The 26,917-nt window shown below is 38.6% G+C and overlaps 1 protein-coding gene across 1 annotated transcript in view; it reads right to left on the bottom strand.

The window, feature by feature from the left end:
• Nucleotides 1–26,917, bottom strand: part of TTC29 (tetratricopeptide repeat domain 29) — a 253,274-nt gene that overhangs the window by 188,553 nt on the left and 37,804 nt on the right. The window contains exons 5-6 of the mRNA XM_067734746.1: nucleotides 23,806–24,029; nucleotides 18,687–18,872 (exon numbers count right to left, since the gene is read on the bottom strand). Coding sequence (XP_067590847.1) covers nucleotides 18,687–18,872; nucleotides 23,806–24,029 — 410 coding nt within the window. The remainder of the gene's footprint in view (nucleotides 1–18,686; nucleotides 18,873–23,805; nucleotides 24,030–26,917) is intronic.

Genomic DNA, 26,917 nt, shown 5'->3' with positions numbered 1-26,917 from the left:
AGGGTTTATCTCTCGTCAGGGGAGATTTGCTCTGTACTATAACCCACTGCACACCATTGCAAAATGGAATGCTGGAAAACAAAGATTGGGTTTCTGTAACTCAATGGCTTCCCTAATAAACTGGGAAGAAAATGTGCCCGTACTTTTGAGTAGCTGCTTTGGGATACTTAGAAGAAATTTAAAGTGTTATTTAAAAAATGGAATCCTTTATCATTTTGAGCAAAGATTTCAGATAGACATTACAGGAATGCTATCATATCCCTGTTAAAGAGTACAGGTCACTAAACCAGACAATGGAAAGGATCCCAGGAAGACAGGAAGCCAGGTGTGGGTGAAACTCACCAGAGGCTTGATCACTAATGTCGGCAATACTGGTGAGTTAATTTTTAAATTCCAGAAAATTTGCCTGGACTTTTCAAATATTCTGGAGGAACTGTTATTAATTGTTGTTGTTTGTGATTTTAGATTACTGAATTGTGGTCAGGGATGGACATGGTGCCCCAACTTGTCATAATAAACTTGTCATACTAAACCTCAGATGGTAGTTTCCATCCAAGTGTTATAATTTCTAAGGATTAAGCATTGGGCAGTTTTGCTTTTAAATGCTCACGATTGGAAGTATTGAAATCACTCAAAGAATTTTTAAAAATGTAAACCACTTGTATAATGAATAAACAATAGGAAATTGATACTAGCCATTAAAAAGCTTATAAGCATTCCACCTCATCTCAAAATACTAAGTAAAATGTGTCGACAAGTGTAAAAGTCTGAGGAGAAATAAAGTCAATATTGACATTAGATCAGCTAATGAATTATATTGCTCTGGACTTAATCAATAATGTAATTCTTGCTTGAATTATAGATTGCTCACGATTTTAAATAAACCACATTCGGATTGTGTGTACTATATGCTTTATGAGCAAAGAGAAAGATGTAGAGCATACTTGCCGAAGTATCAGTATTGATTCTCTTATGGGAGATGGTGGAGAGCGAGGACATTAACTTTTCCCCTTTACATTGTCGCTCTGATTGACAACAGGCACGTGCTAATTTTGGATATTACAAAAACCTAATTAACTGAAAGTAATCTATTTAGATGAGTATGGAGGGAGAAAAATAATGTTAGTGGAGACATTACCACCATGTGTCTAGCATAAATAGTAACGGATACGTGTGTGTGTGTGTGTGTATATATATATATATATATACATATACATATATAAGTGTCTACATCTTAAATTTTTATTTATTTTTTATTGAGGTATAGTTGATTTACAATAGTATATTAGTTTCAGTTGTACAACAGAGTGATTCCAAATTGTTAGAGATTATTTAATGTTATAAAATATTGGCTATATTCCCTGTGTTGTGCAATATATCCTTGTAGCTTATTTATTTTGTACATTGCAGTTTGTACCTCGTAACTCCCTACCCTTCTCTTGCCCCTCTCCCCTTCCCTCTCTCCACTGGTAACCACTAGTTTGTTCTCTGTATGTGTGAGTCCATTTCTATTTTGTTATTGTCATTTGTTAATTGTTTTAGATTCCATATATACGTGATAATAGTATCTATATTTTAGGGATGGAGAAAATGAGCCTCAGGGGTTCTCTTGCCTAAATTTCACATACCAAGCAGGTGGCAGAGCTGATGCCCAAAGCTCATGATGGCTTTATCTGCTCAAGGTGACCCCTCTTTGGAAACTGTACAAGGAGGACAGTTTGACTTAAAAGCAAAGGCCAAGGTTTAAACCTGAGCACCATGATATCATTGGACCCCTCGCACCCTTTCTTTAAGGGCTCTGAAACAAGGACAGCAATGCCAACCTCAGGGTATGACTGTAACAGGCACTAAAAGAGCTGCGTCGGCACCCTGCAAAGTGCCTGGTGCTCTGTGGACGTTCAGTAAGTTTTCATGCCATTTTATCTATTTTTTTCAGGTTTGCCATTTGGAGCCGTATCTGCCATTTGGAGCCATATCTGTTGTGTGGAATGCTTCAACGTCAAAACGTTATGCAACAGTGTCACTTATTCAAATGGAAAGCCTTTTAAGACACTAGTTGGAAACAGCACACTTCATCCAACTTGCGCCCAGCACCCCTCTCACTCTTGGTGAGTGGTACCTCCTAGGAGCAGTGCCTCTTCTCAGAGAGTCAGAGGAGATACTGCGTCCAGAAGGGTGAATCAGTGGGGCAGGAACTGCAGGCTCAGTGCAGCGATTCGAGACCTCCTTGCAAAGCTTTGAAAAAGAGAAACCCGCTACAGAGCAGGCACCTCTGAATGAGGCTTCCTCTGCGTGCTACTCCTTAAGCAGTAAATAATTAAAACCCCCTGAAAAAGACAGGTAAAATACAAGCCACAATGTCAGTAACACAGACATGAAAGAGAAGGGGAAAAAATGAATTAAAAAAAGGCAATGAAATAATTCATTTGAAGCTCTAATAAAGTTTCATTTTCAGTCTTGTTTAAAGATATATCAGACTTTAGGGATGTAACCTAATTACATTTTTATTCTAAGTTCCATTCAAAGATCTTGGACTTTGATTCTTTAACACAGATCAAACATGGAATAATTTTCTTGTGGCTATCAATACTTAAAAAGGATCTCTTCATTAAATACTATAAGGTCTTAGGAACGTGTACACATAGTAGATGGAGAATAAACTGACATGCCCTTAAAAGTGACAGTTAAGTTATGTAGAAATAGCAATGCTAATTCACTTAACTTCTGGAAAAAAAAAACTTTTTAACTATGACATTCACTTTTATTCAAATATAAAGTGACTCAGTTTCTAATACTGATCAAATCAGATGCCCCTTAGAAAACATATACTAGTGCCCACTTTCTAAATCCATTTTTGGAATTTACCTGGAAAATGAAATCCTGGAAGTAGCAAGTCTTGCAATCTTGCAGAGATTAAAGGGGAGATGCTTCAACAGGCCTGCAGTCAACCCAAGAGCCTCAGTGACGGGTGGGTGTGTGAGAGTAATCAATGCTCATACTTAGACACTTTCTGGATTGGATTTACTTCATATTGTTACTAGGAAACCTCAATGGAATAACGCCTTTGCTCTTCCAGAGAATCTTTTTGGAAAAGTTTCCTCCAAAGGGAAACTTTAAGATGCTAAATTAGAAGCAGTTTAGAAGTGGGGGAAAACAAACAAACAGGACTTATTTTTTTAACTCTGAAGAGGAAAAAAATGTTCCCAATGAACAGGCAGAGTTGTACTAGAGGTATGAACAGGTAGGGCAAGTACAGTAGGACTTAAAGAGGCCAGCAGGAAAGCCGGCAGAGTTTTGGTCATGATTCAGTGGCAACCATTGGGAGGTTTTGTTAGAGTTGGTTTTTGTTTGTTTTCCCTGTTTTGAAATATCCACAGTGTCCACTAGTGAATCTATTTTCAAGGATAAACATGGAATATGATGTCCTTTGTTGATTCAAGTGCTGTTTTCTCTTACAGTGTTCTGTATGTAATGGAAGCTTCATTGTTACAAATTTTAAAATATGATAGCAATTTAAATAGAAAATAAGAGTTGTCTAAAACCAAAAATAACCATATTATGCTTGTCAAAATCTATTAATAGCAAATAACAAAGACATCATTTTCTCACCACTGTTTGGTACATGAATAAACTACTAGGTTTAGAAAGACAAAAGAAAAATTTGAATCTTCACTATATTTAGGATGGCCAATTCCTCCAGGTTTGCCAGGACATTTTTTGTTCCTACCCCAAAAGTGTGGAGTCCTGGGAACCCCCTGATTCTCAGGCAAATGGGATGATCAGTCTCCGAAACACTGACCCAAAATACAAAGAATTTTGAAAATATAATTGAGTAAAACACAAAAGTGATATTTAGCAAAAGCATAATGCAGTATGTGTTTTACTTGTTTTATGGGCAAAAATATTACATCAGCATGAATGAAATACTACATGGAAAAATCTTAAAAATTACTAACAATGACACCATCAGTCAATGAAAATGTTTTTTTTTGGGTCAAGCATCATTCTACTCCTTATCCATGCATAATTTTTATACAGTTATAAAGAGATTACTATAGTTAGTTTGCCTATCTAAATTATTTTATTAGAACTATTACTTTCCATATTAAATATTTCCATAACTGCATTATAAAAGGCTGCATGATATTTTTTTGCGGGGGGATGTATACTTTAATCATCTGTCTAGTGCTTTTATATTTAGATTATTTCTCCACTATAAATAATGTTTCAATGAACCCCTTCATGTATTTTTCTATATTGAATTTTTTTAAAATTTCTACAAGTGAAATTAATAGATAAAGATGTATGGAAAATTTTGTAGTTCCTATGCATTGCCATATTACTGTCCAAAACCATTTAAATGATTCATATTATCACCAGCAATACACATAAGTATTATTTTAACAAACCATGATTGCTTTGTTTTTGCATTTTACAAATATTTCACAATTATTCAAACTGATTTTTAGAGAAGTTAGTTATTTTCCTATATGTTCATTACATATCATATTTCCTTTTTGGCAAATTATCTGTTTGTATCCCTTTTCTACTCATTACAGTGGTCTTAACATTTTCCTTACCAACTGATGTATTCATTACATAGAATACACCTACTAATTTCTTTGTAATATATGCTGCATATAAAGTTATTTTTTCTCCTTTCTCCAACCCCCTACTCCATATCTGAATACTGTCTCTTCTGTTGAAATGTCTGGAAGTCATCCTTTCCATCGATTCAGCCAGCAGACTGGCTCACTCCTTATCAGTCTTAATGCCTCCTTAATCTTCCCCTGCTTCTAGTTCCCCCAGTTCTAGGCTACCCCGCCACAATTACTGGACAACCTAATTCATACATGGATTCCACCAAATGACAAAAAGCTTTGTTATAAAACCACCCAAGCCTTCCGGTCCCCACTCACTCAGTTTGCTAGTCATTTTCTTTTCCACTTTGCTCTCCATATTTGGAAGGCCCTCTATACAGTATTAGCCTTTATGGATTTAGTTTTCTTAGAGAACCATCCTTTATATGCGTAATCTGGATAGGCTAAAATGGCAGAGGAGATTAAGTCATGAGGGGGTCATGTCACTGGTACTCCCTGATGGAATGGGCTTCTCACTGAGCACTCCAGGGCATCTGGAGGGGTAGGGCTGGGGAAGGACCATGGAGGCAAACGGTTGGACAAGTTGGCAAATGACAGAGGACACAGAAAAGGAGATACAATTTTTTTTATTCATAATTTTGTGAGGGCCAGTTTTTTTTTTTTTCAGAAGCCTTTTCTTGTGACAATCTAAGTAAAAATAAATGCAGGAAAAATAAACCCAGAAGGTCAACTTTGTGAGGTGTCCGCTGAGCAAACCTTTGTCTAGGGAGGTGTTGTTGGGGAGTGGGAAAGACACTGAACCAAAGATCTGAGGACACAGGGTCCCGTCTTGGCTCTGACAGGCTTTAGTTGTCATTTAACCTGTCAGAATCCTATTTTCTGCAAATCTGAAATGGGAATAATATCTCCTACCTCATTCATGAGAAAAAGCATGACATCTGTACCATCTATATCTACTAATACACCTTTCTATATGTGACTGCCATTATGTACATTGCAGATACATCTGATTTGTTCTATGTCTGCCTAAATGTTAGTTAAATCAGTTTGCAGAGCCATGCACATATAGAGATGTTTGTGTGTATTTGTGTTGAGTATGACACAGAGAGGGGAGAGGGAGCTGACATGAATGTAGAACTCTGAATCCAAGTCTTGTGCCTGCTACTAACAAAATACGTGGCCATGGCAAAATTGCTTCATTACTCTGTTTCAGCTTCTTCATCTGGTAAATTAGAGTCTGGAATAGATGACTTTTAAGACCTAATATGGCTCTAACATTCATTCATCTAAAAGAATTAAACAACATAATTTCCCAACCCAGTTTTCAACAATTGAGAACAATTTTACAATCTACTAAATACATTTAATACTAATTTAATACTAATTAAATACTAATTAAATACTAATTTAATACTAATACTAAATACTAAATACATACCATTATTATATTCCTTTATTTTTTCCTAAAATAACATCTTTTTTTTTTTTTTAGTTAAGAAAAGTCACTGACACTACATTGAATATTGTACCGGTTTCCTGAGGCTGCCATAACAGTACCACAAACTGGGTGGCTTAAACTGGGGGCTGGAAGTCCAAAATCAAGTTGTGGATTTGCAGGGCTGGTTCCTCCTCAGGACTGTGGGGGGAGAATCTGTTCAGTGTCTCCCTCTTAGCTTTTGGTAGCAGGTGTTTCTTGGTTTGTAGATGGTGTTCTCTCTATATCTTCACATCATCTTCTCTCTGTACATGTCTCTCTTTGTGCCCAAACTTCCCCTTTTTATAAGGATACCAGTCATATTGGATTAGGGCCACCCTAAAAACTTCATCTTAACTTGATTGCCTGCAAAGATCCTATTTCCAAATAAGGTCACGTTCATGGGTAGTGGAGGTTAAGGTTAAGAATTCAACATCTTTTGGGGGTTCCACAATGCAACTCATGACAAATAGGGTTGAAAATTTTTCTCTCAAATGAGAAAGCAGAAAGTACCAGCATCCCATGCAATACTTGTCCTGTCTTGGCTGTGTAGTTACCAAAACTATTCAGCACCAACACTGGGGAAGGAAAGCCAAGCAGTGCAGCACATGTGACTCTATGACAAGAGACTGCAGGCTGGGTGTGAAAAGTCTTACCCCACCAAACATGGAGACAACTAGAATCACAGACACAGTTACGAATAAGGTGTGTGTGGGAGCCCAAGCCAGTGGCAAATCTGAGCTCAAAGCAGAGAGGAGACAGGGTGGTATGGAGGGCTCCTTTACCTTCTGAAGGACCCACTGGGAAAGGCATCAAATGAAGGATGGGGTCTCATGGTCTGGCAGATGATGGATTTGAAAATATGGAGTGTACACAGAGAGATAAAGAAGGGAAGGTGGGAGGGAAGAAAGCCAGATGGATGGTGGCGTTGATGAAAAGGGTCTCAGAAGTGTATTAGTCAAACTTCGGGATGGATGGATCAAGCAGAGCTAGAAACTACTCTGAACCGTGTTGAGGCCCAGTTGTGTGTCATGATCAATTGTAAAAGGCACTGCCAATAATTTTTACAACAAAAAACAACCAAACTTACGGAATGGTTTGCTTTTTTTACATATAATGATGATCTGTTATTATCCATTTTAAAAAGTCCTCTTTATTTGAATTCCAATGTGCTTTCTAGGTGGGAGAGAGAGGCTGTAGGACTTCAGGGAGCACATGACCCTCAGCCTATTTCCGTTTGACCACAGCCCATAATCTGTGGTGGTGTTACTACTTCTGCTTCGGGGGCAGGATGCGTGTGTTGGGATTTCAGCAGTCTCATAAGAATGCTCTCTAAGTCAACATTAACAATCATATTTGCTTCCCTGAGAAACTAGGTTGAGAATGGCAGCTATCCTGCACAGAATCACTGCCCCAAGGCTGGGGCAGCTGGAAGATAAAAAAGATATAGAAGCTCATGAACAATAGGTGGTGAGCAGGGGTACAGGGATTTTTTTTTCTTTTGAGCAGATATACTGACATGGTTTAAGGCCACCAAATGTTTCTACAGGCAGAACACGAGAGTCTGTGTGCCCACGGTGGGGATCTACAGGTAACACATCTCTCTAAAGCTGTTCTTCAGCAATGGAAGCCTGTTCTGGGAATGTCCACAGATATCTAGATGTTTCTAGTTGTATGAATTACCTGAGATGATAGTTCAAGTGGGACTGAGTGGCAGAGATACTTGCAGGGTAGGTTATCTTGGGGGTAGCAGATCAGACACCCCTGAGTTCTCAGATAAGGCATCTACAGAATCTGTTACATCAGCTAAATGTTTCCACTTGACGAGTGTCTGAAGTGTCTGTGAGCAGTTTTCAATGTTAACAATCACAACTGCTATGCCTGCGCCTTTAACATCTTTGCTGTAATGGTTGGTTCTTCTTCTACACTGAGTTACTAAGTTAGCCTGGCAGGAGCTTCCAGGAGACTTCAGTGAGGGGAATTAGGAGTCCAGAACTGAGTCAGAGAGCTCAAGTTTGGATCCCAATTCCAAGACCCATGATCAGGGAATGAGTCTCTGCTCCAGATGGAAACACTTCAAGACTGGATCAGCCAAGGGACCCACTATTTCCTCCTGGATTAAATAATGATAATCATGGGATCTTGAAATAGTCTAGGACCCTGGATAGCAGGCAAAACACTATTGTAGACTTGTGATGGAGTCATTCTACGTCAGTGAGCTTAAAAAGTTGTCTATTTTTATTTTTTGGATTATAAATATGTTGTTCATCTATTATATTCAAACAATACAGAAATGTGTTACAAAAATGCATATATTTTTTCTATATTAAAAATAAAAATGGAATTTTTGGAAGACTAAATTATATTAATAAATTGAGAGATTTGTAAAGTGTCTAAAAATGTTAAAATGGAAGTTTTTGGAAAAGCACAAAGACATTATATATCACATCCCAAAGGGAATCTTTAGTGTAAAATTTTCGAAGAAATAGCAAAAAACCACTCAGACGGCTCGTGAAATCCCTCATTCAAAATAAGGGCATATAAGTGTTGGAGATTGTATCAGTCAAAGTTAGATTAGGCTACACTGTGGTAGTAAATAGACCCTGAAATCCCAGAGGCTTAGACAAAGTAGTTTTCTTGCTCACATGAGGTCCACTGAGGGTGGGTGACTCTCTAGAGTCACCCAATGCTCATTCAGGGAACTGGTTGCTTCCATCTCATGGTTTCACCATCTCAACATAATTCCTCCATGGTCACCATGGCAAAAACAGAGATAGTAGGGAGGACTCATATCTGCTCCTCCAAGTTTCAGCCTGGAAGGGACTGCTCATAGACCATTGGCCAGAATTAGCACTTTTATAGTGGCTGGCACATAGCACTCAATAAGTGGTAGCTCTTATCATTATAGTCAATGGAAAACAGCATTGTGACTAGCTGGATAAGAGTTTATCATGTGTAACTAGCACCATTGATTATTACCCTAATGTAGGGCATTTGTATTGTTTCCATTTATTTTTATTATTACCAATAATACATGTATAAGGATATAATATGTCTTCACATAAATTTTTGTCTTCATATCTGATTTTTTCCTAGATATGTAATCCTAAATTGTTTGCTAGAAATGTCAGGCTAATTGATCCTATCACCAGCAATGTGAAAAACCTGCTTAAATTTTTAAAATTTCACAGCATTAAATGCTATCTTTAATAAGTAAATAGACAACATTTATCCCTGCACATGTAAACATTTAAACATTCTGTACCTATCCTATCAGTCGACTCTCTCAGATTACTGTAATTCTAGAGTATTGACTTGCCTCTTCCACTAAAATGTAAGCCTCTGAATCAAGGGGCCACAAATATCTTTTTCAGCCATATACTTCCAGCACTTATCCCAGTATCTTGCACATAGTAGAAGTACAATAAATGCTTGTTAGAAAATTACAGGGGAAAAGTAGCATATCTTTAGTGCTTTAATTTGTGCTTTTTATTGTCAATGTTGGCTTTTATTTTAATGTTTATTACCCAGTTTAATTTCTTCTACTGGTGTGTTAGTGTTTTTTCTTACCAATTTGTAAATGTCCTTTATATAATAATGATACTAACCAGTTATATTTGTTTCCAATAATTCCCAATTTTAGTTTATCTTTAATTATATGAGGTCTTTAATAAATAATTTTTTCTTTAAGTACATGTCAACTCTCTCAGTGTTTGTTTCTGATAGTGGGAACGCTGTACCACTAGCCTCGTGTTTCCATGAGGGGACCTCCTCTCTCTTTCCCTCTTCACTTCTCACCACAGAGGAGGAAAAACAATGTATCTGACTGGTGAAATCCTGAACTTCCATTCTCTCTGGACTCTGCTCTCAAGCTCCATGCTGAAGTTCACAGGCACAGGCTTAGAACCTGTAGAAGAGTCTGAACATGACCAGTCTTTCAGTAACTAGGTGGTTATGATGAATTCTGTGAGATAATAGAGTTTGATTTGAACAGATATAAGCTCTGTTCCCTAACTAGCCTTAGCTATTATGATCTATCTGATTCCCATGTTTCTTCTGAATTGGTTCTGAACTTGGAGCAGTGAGAAGATTATAATTACCTCTCCTATAAAGCCCATCATTTTTCTTTGTGCTTTGTTCCATTGTTTTCACGTTTCGAAGGTCTTTCTCATCTAAGACTGAAATATATATTTGCCTCGAGTTTCTACTTTTTTCATCGTTTATTTTTAAATGTTTCTCATATAATGTAATTTAAAAATAAGATACAGAAGTAATTAACATTACCATAAAATGTTTGGAAAATCATAAAGAGAAAAATTTAAATCACACTTAGTTTTTATACTTTGTATCTTCTACTTCCAAAATTATTGACATTTTTTGTAGACTTAACATTTAATCAGTTCCAGTGTATACTGTCAGTTCTTTGATATTAGGACTTCCCTCTTCTTAAAATTTTTAATTTTGATTTATCTCTTGTTGGGTTGTAGATAGAATGCAGCATACACGGAAACTACATTCACAGTGTACTTTCTGAAGTACATAAGTAAGAATACCTTCCCATTGCTTCTTATGGGACAGAACTTACTTCTGTAGCATACTATCAGTTCTCAAGTTTATAGCATTCCACTCTCTTTACCCTCAAACCTCCTGGACTCTACATTTTTTTTTTTTTTTTTGGCACTTATTGTAGCAAAGGAGAAAAAAGTGAGTCTTATCTAATTTTTGTTCCAATGAAGGCAATCTGTGCTTTTTCTTTGGATGCAGGTGGGAGTCTGTCTTAATCTGAGTCATTCAAAAAATTCCCGAGAATTATCTAGCAATGGATTTTTCCTTATAGTTTTGACTGGAGCATAAAGAGCTATTTCAATCTGAATATTCATATCTTTTTAGGGTCAAGAAAGCTTTCTTAAAATGTCTTTGGTTATGACTTTCATTTTGGTTATCATCTACTCTACCTCAGAAACTTCCATACTGATAATGTCATTGTTTTCACTTCTTAGTCTTTCACTTGCATTTTGGGAAAATGTTTTGAGCTTGTCCTCAACATCACTGATTCAATATTCTATTGGGCCAATCCTGCCCTTTTTCTGCTCTGCATTTTAATTCTACCAACGCTTTTCTTAAAAAGCCTTCCTTATTTCATCTGGAGCTCACTGTCATCTCATTTGGTTCTATCCTTAAGCCTTTCTGCCTCCTACTTGTATCTTTCTGAAGACATTAAGAATTTTTCTAAAATGATCACATTTACAGGTTTGTTCTTCAGATTAATGTTTTGTTTTCCTTGTATTTTCTACATCCCTTTAAAAGACTAAAAAGAGCAGTCTTTTTAGTCCAGGTATTTAAAGGCAAGCAGAGTAGACAGTCTGCCCTAGGCTCTGCTCGCTGGCTAGGTGGAGCTAGTAGAATCCTCCACTTCTACCTCCAGTTGGTAAGAACAGCACTCACTCAGTACCAGTGTCTAGCAGGCATTCTTCTAGGACTGAGGTTGGATCTTCTCTTCCTTTTACTGACTGCTTCTCTTCTATTTTAATCCGTTCTTTAAAATAGCTAGTCTTTGGTGGTAGAGCTCGTTTTGACACTTTTAGTCTTGCTCATGGTTCTATCTTTGTCCTAGTTCTTAAAAGACAGCACTCTGTGGTCATAATCTGACCCTGGTCTCTGTATGTTAACATCACTCCTTATTCAGAACTTCTAGATTTAAGCAGTAAGGGTTAACTTGTCCAGGACTGATACCCTGCAGGCCAGTTTCCTAGAAAAGGAGATGGACTCTAGCAAAATTCCAAGGAAACCAGTTAGGCTCAGTGCTTTTAGGACAATTAATTCTGACCTAGACCCTAGACTTAGACCCTAGAGTTCTTCTCTCCTGACAGGGGAGAGGTTGGGGCTCCCCAAATTATGAATGCCTATGTGGCAAGTCTTGCTATTTGTGTGCCATATCCTATGACTGCAACCACAAGGCAGAGACCTTATCCCCTGCCCCTCCCCTTTGCGCCCTCCCCCAGAGGGGCTGGTTGATCCTACCTCAAAAGATGAATGCTGGGCTGGCAGGATAGAGCGTGTGTCAAGGCTCTGCCATGTCATGTTGCTACTGTGCCTGGCCCCAATCAGAAAATACTCCCCTAAACATAGAGCATCCAATGAAAGGGCAATGGGAGACCAGCACACCTGCTCAGCTCCTGTCTCTCTGAGTTTTCTCAGAGCAGCACTGCTCCAGCAGGCCTGCTGTGAGTGCTGCTGACCCATTACTTTGTTAGCATGGCAGTTGTCTCAGCAAACTGGGCATCTCTCCAGGCCAATAACATGGCCTTCTGGAAGCAAGTCAGGGGACTGGAAATAGATCAAAGACCAAGATGGGAGTGGGAAGAGTCTGCTAGTGATGTTGTTGTGGTCAGCCTTCAGAATGGCTGGTTAGTGGCCATTAGCAGGAACTAGCCTTGAGAAATCCTTGGCAGTGGGAACCCTATGGGGTTAAGACTCTCAGTGATAGAATTCCTTTTTGTGTGTTTGTGTGATATGGGAAGGAATGGCCTAATACATGGTGAATACTTCGCTGAGAGGAAAGCTGAACTACTGCCCGTCATAAAATTCATGCAAAAAAAATGAAAGGGGGCATCTTCCCCATGACCACTAAAAATGGGTGGAGCATGTGTTAGGGAAGGACTGAGCAAGACAGGATAAGTGGACTTCCAAATTCTACTCCTTTCCATGAGATCAAGATTGTAAGGTAGATGGTCCCTTACAGTGGTGGATTCCTCCACAAATCTGTTGCTGTAGCTGCCTTTCACTACTGGATGCATCAGGGGAGAGGGGGACCATTCCACTGTATATTCACAACACTGCTCTTCTCCTCATTCCTTCCAGCCCCTGGCAAATCACACTGGGATACACCATCTAGAATGTGTCCAAAGAACTGACTGTCAACAATCAATTCTAGGCCCTGAACTGAGCAAGCCAACCAGGATAGCTCTTCTTCAGAAGTTCCCGGTCATTAGGAGAATTTGGGGTCAATGTTATAGATCTGGGTTAGCCTTTACTCAATCCCTATGCTAAAATCGCAGATGAAGGCCTGCAGAACTGGAAGATGTGCACTTTCCAAGCTGTACCTACAATGGCCTTCCCCTGCCTGTTCTCAGTGAACATGATCAGCACCCGTCGTTGTCACCCAACATCTACTTCTAATCATCCTCCCGGTCTCTCAGGATGCGAGGTCTAGACCCCAAGCCCACATGGGTTGAAATGGAATGGATTGCTGACAGAGTGAGAGATGCTACATAGAAGCCACCCCTCTTTGAACTGGGGGAGAAGGAACATAACAAAAAGCTAGACAGAAATCAAGGGCTACCCTGACCGATACTAATCCTCTAGGCTAGCCCCTGCTGAAAACAGACTTGCCTCCTACAAGGCTCCGTGGAAACCAGCCAGTCTCAGTGCTAAGTTCATTAATCTGGTCAAAGGCGAGGCTTGGACTCAGATCCTAAGTCAATGGAAGGGGAGAAGGTGAAAGGTGTTGGTGCTTGCTCAACTGTGAATGCCAATTGATCAACCCTGCCACTGGTTTGCTCCCCACCAATAAAGCTGCAACTGCGAGGCTTGGACCCTAGTCCCCTGACCCAACCACTAAATACTGACCTGGCAAGGGAGGATTGAAGTTAAGGTTCTGACACATCATCTTATTATTGTTGCCTTGGCCGCAGACCATACCTGGGGGGAAGTTGGTGCTTCCCTAGTCATGGCTCTTAAAAAACCCTCTCTCTCCCAGGCTCTGACACTGGCCCTGCTAGACCTCTGTGTGCTGCTCTAGAATGTATGTGCACATTTCTTTGAGGTCCAGGGTCTGAGAGCTTTCTCCAATGCTACACAGATGTGGTGTGAATACCGCTTGTCCATTTGTCCTTCCAAATAGGTGACAATTCTGAAAGAAGATACAGCCACTGATGTGCTACAAGTATTTGTCAGACCACAACTACTCCACACCTGCTACCCCAGCAGATATTTCACCTGAAGAATGGGACTGCCAGCCCCTGCGCCAATAGAAGCCAGGTCATTGCATACTAGAGCACCATCTTCAGCAGCAGTGGGAACTAGAGCTTGTGCTCAACTCTGGCCAGGGGACTCTGGTCCCACGTGTGCTTGTGGGCTGAACATTGGCCCTGACTGCACCCAGGTGCCCAGCCCTGTGACATGGTTTCTGCTCATGTTCATTTGCTCTCTAGTTCCCTGAGGGTGCTGGAGCCATGCCCTGGCCTACAGCTGCTTTGCTGCGCCCTGACAACCTGACCTTTGCCATCTGCCGGCTGGTATCCTGCTTTTTTAATCTGAATGGGCACCTCTGGAACCAGGAGGATGCCACCTGCCCCTGAGCACAGCTACCGCCTAGCTGTTGCTGCAGGGCCTCCCTATGTGGGGCTTGTCTGGACCAATCAGATCAGGTATGCGGAAGCTACGCCATCATCACCTCAGGGGGACCCCCATATTCAGGTGAGCCCTCACTGCACTCTAGCCACATAGTTTAAGTAGTCCTAGTTTACCCTCCTCATAAAAATTCTACCCCAGATTACAAAAGCTGCACAGATAATTTTCACCATGGCTAAGTACATCAGATACTCAAAGTCAATCTCTAGAATTGCCATCAGCATCAACTCTGTCATTTTATCCATCAAATAATACATTTTATCCATCAAATAATACCAATAATATCCATTGGTTCTTGTGGCCAATGAACTGATTAAGGCCATAGAAAAATAGTTTAGATCTTTCAAAAAGTGGTTGCAAAACAAAATAACACAATCGAACTTAAAAATAGGTTTATAGCCAAAACTTTCTACGTATTATGGAATTTGGGTGCATTTTATCATGCTATGGGGTGGGGCATCTAACTGTGAGTAAGCCACTGACCCATGAAGGTAATATCACAGCAGCCCCACCCTGATCACATTTCCCAAACTCATCCTCACTCTCAGCTACTAAAATGATACAGTGCCATGGTTACTAATCGTATTAGTAGCCATTAGTAAGTGCTCCAGTATTTGTTGAATGAGTGAATGGAAAGATGAATGAATAAATAAATAAGCAAAGGAAGCAATGAATAAATCCTCCAATAGAAATACATGCACAGATTTTAAAAAATCAGAAGGTGAGAGAAATCAGGAGTTGTAGTTTAACGAGTATTGAGTGCCAGTTTTGCTGATGAAAAAGTTCTGGAGACCAGTTGCAGAATAGGGCGATTATACTTAAAGCTACCGAACTGTACACTTACACATAGTTAAGATGGTAAATTCTGTTACACATTTTTTACTGCAATAAATTTTCAAAAAATCAAACCAAATTTAAAAGTCAGAAATAAAATTTATAGGAAAATTCAGAATATGTTTATGATAGCTATCTGAACCTCACTGAGGCCACTCTTAAATTTTCATCAATGTAGCCCTGGCGTCTTCAGCCCTCATTTTCATACATTATTTCATATTTATTTTGTGACTTCTTTTTTTGGAGCCAGTAATTGACAGTTCCATTATTTGATTTCTCATAATTGGAGAATTTGATGCTTCCAATTATAAAAACAAAATAAGACTGAAAACAACTCTTATTCTTTTCAACTGAGGGATGTTCCTAGAGTAGAGAACAAAAAAGTGCTAAACTATACTTTAGTGTATAATTTTCAGGAATTTTCATCATTAGCACATCAAGAAAGTAAAGCAATTCTTGGTCTGCATAGAGTAATGGCTGCTAGCACAGGCTCTGAATCCAGCTGACTTAACACTAGCCCCGTCACTAACCAGCTTAATTTCTTTGTGCCCCAGTATCCTCATCATTCAAAATGAAGTTAATAATTTCTAAAAGCTTAAAAGAGTATTTACATCACTGATGAAATGAGAATAATAATTTTAAAAAGCTTAAGCAAAGGTTTTACTTTGAATTTTACTTAAGAAAGAATTTATTCCATTTTTACAAATTGAAACACTAAACTCTACTTTTAACAATAGGCTAAGAGTTTTAACAGGTAACCTCTCGATTATAGTAAGTAATAACCCTTCAGTACACAATTCTATAATCACCTACGGTTCCACATTCAAAAACAAGCGCTGTTAACACATTGGTATATGATACATACCAAATATAATGATATTTTACATTGTGGTTTTTTTTTTTTTTTTACGGTACACGGGCCTCTCACTGTTGTGGCCTCTCCCATTGCCGAGCACAGGTTCCGGACGCGCAGGCTCAGCGGCCATGGCTCACGGGCCCAGCCGCTCCGTGGCATGTGGGATCCTCCCGGACCAGGGCACGAACCCGTGTCCCCTGCATCGGCAGGCAGACTCTCAACCACTGCACCACCAGGGAAGCCCTTACGTTGTGTTTTGAATCTTGTTTTCTATTTAACGTATCATGAGTATTTTCTCAAATCAATATACATTTGAGATTTCCTATACAATTTAGAATAAAATCCAAAGTCCTCAGCTTGTCCTACAAGCCCCAGTGTGATCCCAAGCCTCCTGGTCTAAACTTAGCTCCTTTCCTTCTACCCCCAACCTTCCTCACTGGGCTCCAGACAGTGCTCAGCATGCACTTGCCTCAGGGCCTTTGCACTTCCCATGTCCTCTCTCTAAAAACCTCTTCCTCCAGATTCTCATAAGGCTTACTCCCTCACTTTATTCATGCCTCACCTTCTAAAAGGTGAACACCTTATGTAAAGTAGCAACCACTATCTATCCTTTTGCCTTGTTTTATTTTTCATCACAGCACGTACCAGTGCTTCATATGTTATATAGCTATGAGTGGTTAAGGCCTGTTTTTCCCAGTAGAATGTTAGTGCCAGGAGGGCAAAGATTTTGTCTGTCTTGTTTACTGTTTCTTCCCCAGGTACTAGGTTCTAAACATATATTTGTTGAATGAATGAATTTGGCTCTAGTTTGTAATTTCATGACTGCACAGAACTCTGTTGCATGGGTGTTGCTTAATGCTGCTAATCCCCTGTTTTGAGACATCATGAATTGTACTGCCATGGATACACTTAAACACATTCTCTTAAATATTTTTGGATTGTCTCTTCAGGGTTGAATTAGTGGGGCAGCTTCCTAACCATCCCTCCTTTCTCTTATTCCTCTTCCCACAGGGTGTATCACAGCCAGACTTCCATCACACTCCTTTCCTTGGCCTGAAGGTATAGCCCGAACTCTATAGAGTTTGGTTCAGCCCAAGCTCTGAACGCTGGCATGTTCCTAGTTTGCCTTTCCATACTCAGTTCCCATCACTGCTCAGAAATATACTTTCCACTTTAACCAGGTCGCTCCTCTTATCAGTTTCTCTAACTATGCTTTCGTATGTAGTTCCCTCTTACAGAATATATTCCTGTTTCTTTACCCGCCTAAAGTCCACCCATCGTCCAGATCCCCCACCAGTCCCTTCTGACTCCATCGTGCCTTCCTTGGATCTAGTTTGTACGATCTCTCACTTCTTTGAATTGTTCTGTTCTTCCCCATACCTATCACTCAAGAGAGCCCCTGACTATCAGCCACGTTCCAGCATCGACCGTGCTGTAGATTACAAAGTGCAATTTCCTGAAGCACAAAAACCTTTTCCACTCCCTTCTCAAAGCCCTATGCAGTTCTAGCCACAAGATAATAAATATTTTCTAATTTAACTCTTTTGCCAAAGTCAAAACTCTTGTGGAAAATGAGACAGTGTTCTGAGGGAAGAAACAGAATTATTTCTGAGCAAATATTTTCACCTTCTCACATATTTTATTTGCATACTATCTACCCACTATCCTTCTATAAATAAATTTAATTCTTAACTTTGTTTGCAATCCTTATTAAACCACCAAATAAAATATGTTTCTAATGAATTTTTGTTGTCCTTTCAGACTTTGGCTTGTCTTAAGATAACATTATTAAGAATGACATTATTTTTAAAGGAACATTTCCTTCAGAAATTATTATAAAATCACAACGGGGTGGTACCCGAGTTATATAGGTTATATATATGGGACTTGGGATGCTAGGAAAATCACAAAGTGTGCCCTTCCTTTTTCCCATTTTCATACATGAGAAATCAAGTTAAAATGAACAAGCAGGTCTGTAAGAAAGGAAAAGCATTTCAAAACAATGCAGCACATATGTGGACGAAGGATGTGTGTGGAGGCCTGGAGGAAGATACTTTCCTTCTGTGATGACGCTTCTGGGAACTCTAGGCTGAGCACTCAGCAGAGGTATGACTGTAGCAATATGGAGGGTGAGTCCAAAGTCTCACTCCTTTGCTATTCTTTTTTTTTTTTTTTTTTCCTGCGGTACGCGGGCCTCTCACTGTTGTGGCCTCTCCCGTTGCGGAGCACAGGCTCCGGACGCGCAGGCTCAGCGGCCATGGCTCACGGGCCCACCCGCTCTGCGGCATGTGGGATCTTCCCGGACCGGGGCACGAACCCATCTCCCCTGCATCGGCAGGCGGACTCTCAACCACTGCCACCAGGGGAGCTCCCTTTTGCTTTTTAATCCCAGTAACTCACATTCTTCTACTCAGCCTCGGGTCTTTTTCTCTACCCCCATGTGCTTTCTGGTTGCCTGGACTTGGGATGCTTCAAAGCCCCCGCAGCAGCCTGACAAATGGCTACTCACCATCCTCCTCGAAGAGCAGCCCCATGTGTGCGTGCGCCTCGGCTTCCTTCTTCCCACCGTCAATTTTGATGAGTTGAGCAATCTGAAAACATCGTTCATAGAAGTGGTTCCTTACCCACTTGTCTTCAGAATTATTGAAGTAACAGGCCAGAGCATACAAGTTATTATAGACCTCTTCAAAGTATTCTTCAAAGAGAGAAAAACATCATAAAATGCATTAGAAAGATGTCTCAAGGTACATCCCTTCAAATGGCAAACAAATATAGTGACATTTATCTTCTATTTTTCCTTAAAAGCATGATTAACCATTTAAAAAATGGAAATGCAAAAATTAACGTTTTAACTATTTAAATAATTACATTAATTAAAGGATGTGCACACGAGAAAAACAACAAAATTCTTTCGGAGAGCTTAGACCCTGTTAGAAATTGACATACTCTTTGGTTGAAACAGGAGTCTTTATATAACACAAAAAAACAGAATGATATCTACCAGCAATGTGCTCAGTTCTTTTGGAAGAAATGAGTATGTGGTATCAGCAAGTACTTTTCCCATTGAAGATATGAAAATTATTTAGAGATTCCAGAGAAAGCAATGTTTCTTAACCATGGCAAAAAGATGAATGAAGAAAGCAGATGGAATCTGAAAATAGCAAGGTATTTTCACCCAGAAGAAAAGGCAAGCATGCAGCTTATAGATAGAAGAAATGATGATCACAATGACCACATAACCTCCTTACACTTTCTAGTGCTGTTTCTGACAATACAAGTTACCAACAATGTTAAGAAAAAGTGGATTTCTATGCTTATCTTTTCTATGAGTATTTTTTTCTGCTGAAAATGCATTAATATTAGTCATCCTTCTCACTCAGTTACTAGTTTATTAGTTGTCAGTTTATTAAAACCCCCCTTTATTTTCCTAAAGTGGCATCTGACCTATTTGTACACAGAAAAGTATATTAATAAACTGTGAATCAGTCTTATAAACTCCACTGCAATCAGTCATAAACTTAAACAAAAATTGTGTTAAATTGTGCCTTACCCTCGTAAATTTCATTCTATTGGTGGATATGAACAAATTCATTACCTTTATGTTTCTTTGCATTTGTGCTTAAAGCACAGTAGTAAACGTGTGGTAGCCTCTGGATTACCATTCCAAGGATTTTTAACAACAATAATTATCTATTGGAATTAACTGATATTAATTGAAGAGTCAACCTATACACTCCTGAAAGAATTACAATTATGAAAAGCATTTGTATATTGCCCACTGATACTCCTATAAGATTAAAATCAAAAGGCTCAGAAAAAATGACATTAGGCTGATTACCACAAAAATTAACTTTCAAAAACTGTACATAAGTCACTCCAATGTTTCCAAAGAAATTTCTAAAACCTATGTCATGTTTTTACAGACATTGCTTCATAATTCCATAGGAAATGAAGATTTATCTCAAAATAAGTTTTAGACCTAAAAATTAAAGTTAAAAACTGTTCTCCCTATCTCCCATTTTTGAAGGCACTGGGGATTCTGGAGACCATTCTGCTTTTTAAGGTATTCACAATAGGCAATAGCTTAGGTGAAAAGTAGAGGGTACCCTGAGCTATTTACTTAAAACGAATACTCTCATTTCAGAACTGACTTCTCCTATGCTTTATCTTTCCATTCTGAACCTTCTGCCTAATATGAATAGAGAACTAAAATATGTTTTGTAACATTTTATATTCTTTCTCATATTTAATGATTAGAGGGTTGCTGTTTTTTAAAACCTGTAAATAAAACATTTCATATCTTCCATTTTAAAAAGTTACATGAAGAGATTTTAAAAATATATGTAATCCTGAAATAATTTTTCCTTTTTTCAGTAATTAAACCTTAATAGAAAAACATTTCCAACATTTCATAAACGAAGTTTTTGGTTCTGTTTAGAATGAGTTATATAAGCTATTTAGATTACATACTTAAAGACTACTTGTCAGCTAAGCTATTTTTCTATGGAAAAATTGAATGTTTTTCAAAGTATTAAGTATAAAGGACTATATCAAGTTTTGAATCTTTGAATAATCCAAATATATGGTCTGTACCCTTTACATTCTCAGCAGCCTTTTCTCCTTGCTTGCGGAACACTTCCTTGAATTGTCAGCAGGTATATTTATAAGATGAAAATCAATTTTATTGTTGATTTATTATTGAGACCAATATTCATTATGCTACCTAAAAAGGAGATCTCATGATGAAATAAATTTGGAAAATGCTCTTGCTAATTTCCCTCTTTCAGTGAACCACACAATATACATGAGCATGTTAAAGGCTCTGATAAGTCCTGCAATAAACCAACCTGCTTAATGTATATGTTAATTCACCTGGTTGTTTCTCAAACTTATTTCACCAGACAATTACTTTTGTTTTGCTTTACATAAACTGTATAAACATCCTGTGGGACTCTGCTTGAGTAGAACATACTTTGGGTATCTTAAATAAATGTTATTAGAAAAGAAAATTGCTGCTTAACCCTTAACAATAATTTAAAGTCAAGTGTAAATCATGTTTGAATTATCTATTGATTTGGCTACCCATTACCATTATTGCCATCTCCTCCCCAGTCCCATGGGGCACAAGGCCCTAATCATAATGTTACAGATGGTACAGAGATGATTCACAACAATGGGAAATATAAGAAATGCTATCAGGGACAAAGAAACACTTTAACAAATAGAAAATAATCCAAAAAGAAATGACTGCCTTACTTTAAACACTTCTTTGCTATAAAACAGAAAGTGCTATTTTGAAAAGTAATTTAAATAACTCTAGGTTCCTGCTCTGCCAAGTCTCAAGGGACAGAATTGACCTGAGATGACTATTGTTAGTGCCACAGCTTTGATTACATGGACTTCACTGTGACCCTAGAGTGATGGTCTTTCCAGTGAAAAGCAATGACAATACTCAGAGATATGCTGCTTCAAGATAATTGTCTCAGATTCCACAAACATATGGGGTGAAATCTTCAAGGCACTATTAAGAGATCTCTGTATTCTAGATTAAGTGTGTGTGTGTGTGTGTGTGTGTGTGTGTGTGTGTGTGTGTATGGGTTTTAAGATTTAAAATTAATTCAAGTTAATAAGAGTTTCTGTGCATATCCCCTACACCATTTTCTGGGACATGCTTAACTCAATCACAATTTTTCTCCTATGAAGTTCATAGGAGAAATGTGAAAAAATTATACACATTTTTAAAAAAGAGCATACAAATATTTACATGTCCTTCAACTGAAGTATTTCCAATAATACTTTTTTGCAATAATTTTAACTTTCTGTATTTTAACCAGGCAAAAGCCACTGCATTTTGAAGTCGATTACCTTACAGAAGAGTTGTTCTGAGCAAGAGGTAATTTTGTTCCATTTAACAAATGTAACCTCAGTTACCATGAATATATGATAAACCACTCAGTAAAGAAAATATTTCATTACTTGTACCATGTGTATAAGACATTGGCTATTGTAAAGTTTGGACTTTTAAAATATTTGGAATTGGAGAATCATTTTAATTTATATGTATATTTACTTTTCTTTAATAAAAGATTACAAATTAAAAGTTTTCTACCTTCAGATTATTCAGCATTTAGTTTCTTTACAATTACAAAATGCTTTATGACAAGTTTCTCATATTTATGACACTTTATGAAGAGTGATGTGTTTGGCTCGTATTATGCTGCTAAAATGAATACTTCTATTTAAAACATTTAGTGAATGTGATTAATTCACCTTAGAAAATGACTGTGAGCAAATTTTATCTGCATCAATTCTATTTTCAGTAAAAATATCATTTCAGAGTTTGGGGCTTACACAAGAATGTAGGTTTTCTTACAATAGCATTTTAAACAGTTAATTTCTTGAGAAATTATATGTAAATCACACTTTAAAATTCACCAAAGGACTCTATTTTTAAAGTCAGTTCTGCAGTTAAATAATTTTCATTATACAAATAATCAAATAATCACCTCTTGTCTACACATACACACACACACACACACACACACACACACACACTCTAGTTCACATGTGGTGTTGTTAGGACTTTTGTATATCTCATATTTGTAAGTCAGGTCACAACCAGATAGGAAATATGTATATTGACTCCACTATAGAGGCTAAAAGACTTCTGCTACCCCTCTGATGCTGTTTCTATGTCCCTATCAATTTTCCACATTGCAGCACTGGCTAACAAAACATTGTCTAATACTCTATTTTCCCATAGAAAGGCCTGAGATGAAGTACAGACATCGTCATGTTGTGGCCTGAGCTTCTCTTTTTGAGTCCTATGGTGTTTTCACACAAAAAGTTGAACAAAAGGATTTGTTTGGTGAAAACACCAAATTTATATGCCAACTTTTGGGATTTCCTTTCTTTGATTATACAAAATGACCAATTATGAATATGTAAATAAGAAATACTTATGACAATATTGGTATAATTATAGTAGAGATTAAAATATTTTCTTCAATACTTGAAGCATATAGACTTTCTGGAAAATTTCAGGATACCAAAAAAAAAAAAAAAGGAATTTATTAGAGATGATGTGATGGAAAATATAAAATTAACAATTTTATTCGTAATTGTAAATTGCAGGCTTTTTATGTCTCCTCACTATTCACTAATAAAAATTCTCTGATAGAACTCTATAGAACTTATGGATAAAATCTTTAAATTACATTATACAAATACTAGAAAATAAGTATAACTGTCAAGTTATAATACTCTGAAAGTGTCTCCTCAGTGAAAGTCAACAATCAGATTATATATAAAAAAAAAAACTATGGAAAGATGTATAATTAATGATACCAAAGATTTTAATACATTGGAAAGCCCTGGAGATGTTATTAGGTGCTATTCATTGTCTTCCCTGGCTTAGAGTGACAACACCAGGATGGCTGTGTGTCTGGCCAGCCTTGCGATTCAGCGTTCTCTACCATTTATTCCATTTAGATGCTTAGCTGACTAGGTTGAATTGTGCTAAGGTGTCTCAATGTTTTAAATTCATACTTGAAACAATTTGGAACCTTCCCTCAGGCGCTCACTGTTCTGCCTTCTGCAGTGCTGCTTCCCCAAATCCATCCACTCACCTTTCCTTTCAGCTGCTTCGGCCCTGGTCAGGTAGTAGTAGAAGTGATCCAGCTTGTCAGGCTGCTCTTCCAGGGGTCTCTGCAGCCAGAAAAGGGACCTTACTTTTGCAGCCTCCCTCAGGGCATCCCACTTCTCCATCAGAGCAAAGAGCTCAGTAAAAGACTTATGATAACCATCTCGCAGCATGTCCACACAGATGTTCTTCTTGTACGAGTTCCGGTAACTGGGAATAAGAACAGAACACTGAACACGTTATTTTAATCCTTTAAATCTGTGCAGTGTTTTGATCTTTATAATAATTAAAAGTTGAATCACGCTGCATTTTTTTCCCTCAGTGGAAGCGCTGAAAACAATCTTGACCTCAAACACTTATAACTGAACAACTTCAGTTTAATGAAAGATGCCAGGAACTATCTAAATACAGTAATTTTAGTGAAATTACATTATAAATATATCAGTTCCAGAGCTGAGCTCCCTTTGATAAGGACAAATAAGCTAGCTGACTGATGTTTTAGTCTGTTTGGGCTGATATAACAAAATACCCCTGACTGAGTAGCTTATAAACAACTGAAATTTATTGCTCAGAGTTCTGCAGGCTGGAAGTCCAAGATCAAGGCTCCAGGAAGGTCGCCTTCTGCTGAGGGCCCTCTTCCTGGTTCACAGCCGGCATTTTCTAGTCATATCCTCACATAGTATAAGGAGCTAGGGAATAATCTGGAACCTCTTTTATAAGAGCACTAATCCCATTCATGAGCGCCCCACCCTCCTGACCTAATCACCTTCGAAAAGCCCCAGTGACCTACAGCTTTGGGGATTAGGATTTCAGTACATGAATTTTAGGGAACACAACATTCAGACCATAGCAACTGACAGTATCCAAAAATACTTAACACGTTAGCCACCCACCAAAACAAAACAAAAAACCAGTAAGGCAAGCAAAATTTAAATGTGTTGTCAAATATCAAAACAAAGTTCTATTAAGTGGTTTCACTGTATATTATGGAGGTTCATTCATTCATTAATTCATTTAGGCAGAAAATGTTTATTGAAATCTCTTGCTAAATATATTTTAAAAATTATTTTCAGTTAGGACTAACTTAATGATTTGTTATGTACTATTTCACTTCTAACAATAATAAATCATACGCAAGGAGATGAAATGACAATTGAATAGCCCATTTATTTATCCAACAAATAGCTATTGAGTTTCCTGCTAAGTGCCAGGCATTGTTCTAGACCAAATAGATTCAATGCCCTTGTGAAGTGTATATTCTAGTGGGAGAACACAACCAACAAATAAGCAAACAAACCATAAATAATTTCAGATGATGAAAATTGCTATATAGGAAATAAAACAGGGTTATGGAATAACAGCTCTGTGGTGGCTATTATTACACTAAGCAAGAGGCCTAATGATATACCTTTATACTAATTATTTTACATTTTTTAAAATAGGAGACAATTAAATATTTAGAACTGACTTGGTGTGCTACTACTATCAATAAGCATTTCAGTGTGGAGTGGAGACAGTCTGGAATTAGAACACCCAAGGTTGAGGTCAGCTCTTTCTAACCTCTCTGGACTTCATTTCTTCTCATCTGTGAAATGTGTATATTAATCTGTATTAATCTATGCCCTACCTACATCACAGGATTCTTCTAAGAACCAAGCAAAATTATGTATGTGAAGATGCTCTGAGAAACATTAAGTCCTGCAATAGACTCACCCTACAAATGAAACAAAAATGCCCAGCTCCCATCGCCAATAATTTTTTACTCAGGGGATCAGCTTAGGTCTAGAACAAAATACTTACAGTGAGAAATGGAGTGGGGAGAGGGAAGTGAAAAAAAGAAAAGGGGGGAAAGACTCAGATCATGGACACCTCAAAGCCATGGTAAGAAGTTTGGACTCCAAGCTAAGAGTGAGATAGAGCCGTAGAAGGGTTTGGGTCAGGGAAATGAGTCAAAGAGATTATCTTTTAGAAAAATCATATGGAAGGAATGTCCCAGCTGAACTGCAACCCTCCTCCTCCTGCACCTAGTGGCCAGTACAAGCCACCTATTGTTATAGAACTAGTTCACAAAGAGAGTAAGGAAACTGCAGTCCCAGGCCAAAAAGTCAAAAACCACCATCTTGTCAAAATGATGACCAAAAATATTTGAAGTGGAGAGGACAGGAGCTATCACAGATTTTTGTTTCTGCCCTTTAGCTGAGAGTGTGGAGAAGGAAACAGTGAGATGCTCAGAAGGGCCAGGTCCTCTCTCCCCTCCTCCCACCCCCCTGCCCCTGCACAAGGGCATGGAAAGGCAGCAAAAGTCAATGCAGAGACTTTCTCAGCAGAAGAGGATTGGAACCAGCCCGCACAATGTCCCATAGCCTCTGAATGGTACGGGCCCAATACCGTAATTGTCTAGCGGCCTCCGAGTGTGTGACATAAGAGTTAATGGGAAGAGAGGGTTGGTATGTTTGCCACAATGTCGCTGGCCACAGCAAGGGGATGTGTGCTAAAAGGCTGTCGGATGCGCTGCCCACTGGGGACGGAAGGGGGACACAGCTGTAACTCTGCAGATAAGAAGCACTGGGGAGCTACTGAAAGAGTCAGGTCAGCATATTTCCAGAGCTGACAGAAAAGGATGAATAGAGTACATCAGTGATGGACCCCTGGACAGCATCCCATAGGTGAGGAATGCATTCAACTCCAAGGAAGAGAAAACTCGGCTCACAGTGCCTTCAAAACTAGAGGTTTCTATTTCTCACAGCACAAAACACCTAAGGGTAGGCAGCTGCTGGCCTTGGTTCCATGGCCTGGCAAGTTCAAGGCCCATGCCTCTGGGATTATTTTATCCTTCCCCTCACTGGTCACTGGAGGGCTGCCCCAGCTCCAGACATCATGTCCACCTTCAAGGCAAGAAGAAAGGGGAGAGTTCGGTGGCATCAGCTGTGTCTTTCTCCATTATTGGGGAAAACAAAAGCATTCCTGCAACTTCTGTTGGAGTTCCACTTTGGTTCCATGGGTGAGAACTGTGTCACTTGGCCATCCCTAGCTGCAGGAGACTAGAAAAACAAATATCCTGCCTGTTTTGGGGCACACTGCTGCCCCCAAATGAAACT

Source organism: Pseudorca crassidens, chromosome 4, assembly GCF_039906515.1.
Source record: "Pseudorca crassidens isolate mPseCra1 chromosome 4, mPseCra1.hap1, whole genome shotgun sequence".
NCBI classification, from domain to species: Eukaryota; Metazoa; Chordata; class Mammalia; order Artiodactyla; family Delphinidae; genus Pseudorca; species Pseudorca crassidens.
The sequence above is the reverse complement of the archived record's forward strand: the minus strand, read 5'-3'. Positions and strand labels throughout refer to the sequence as shown.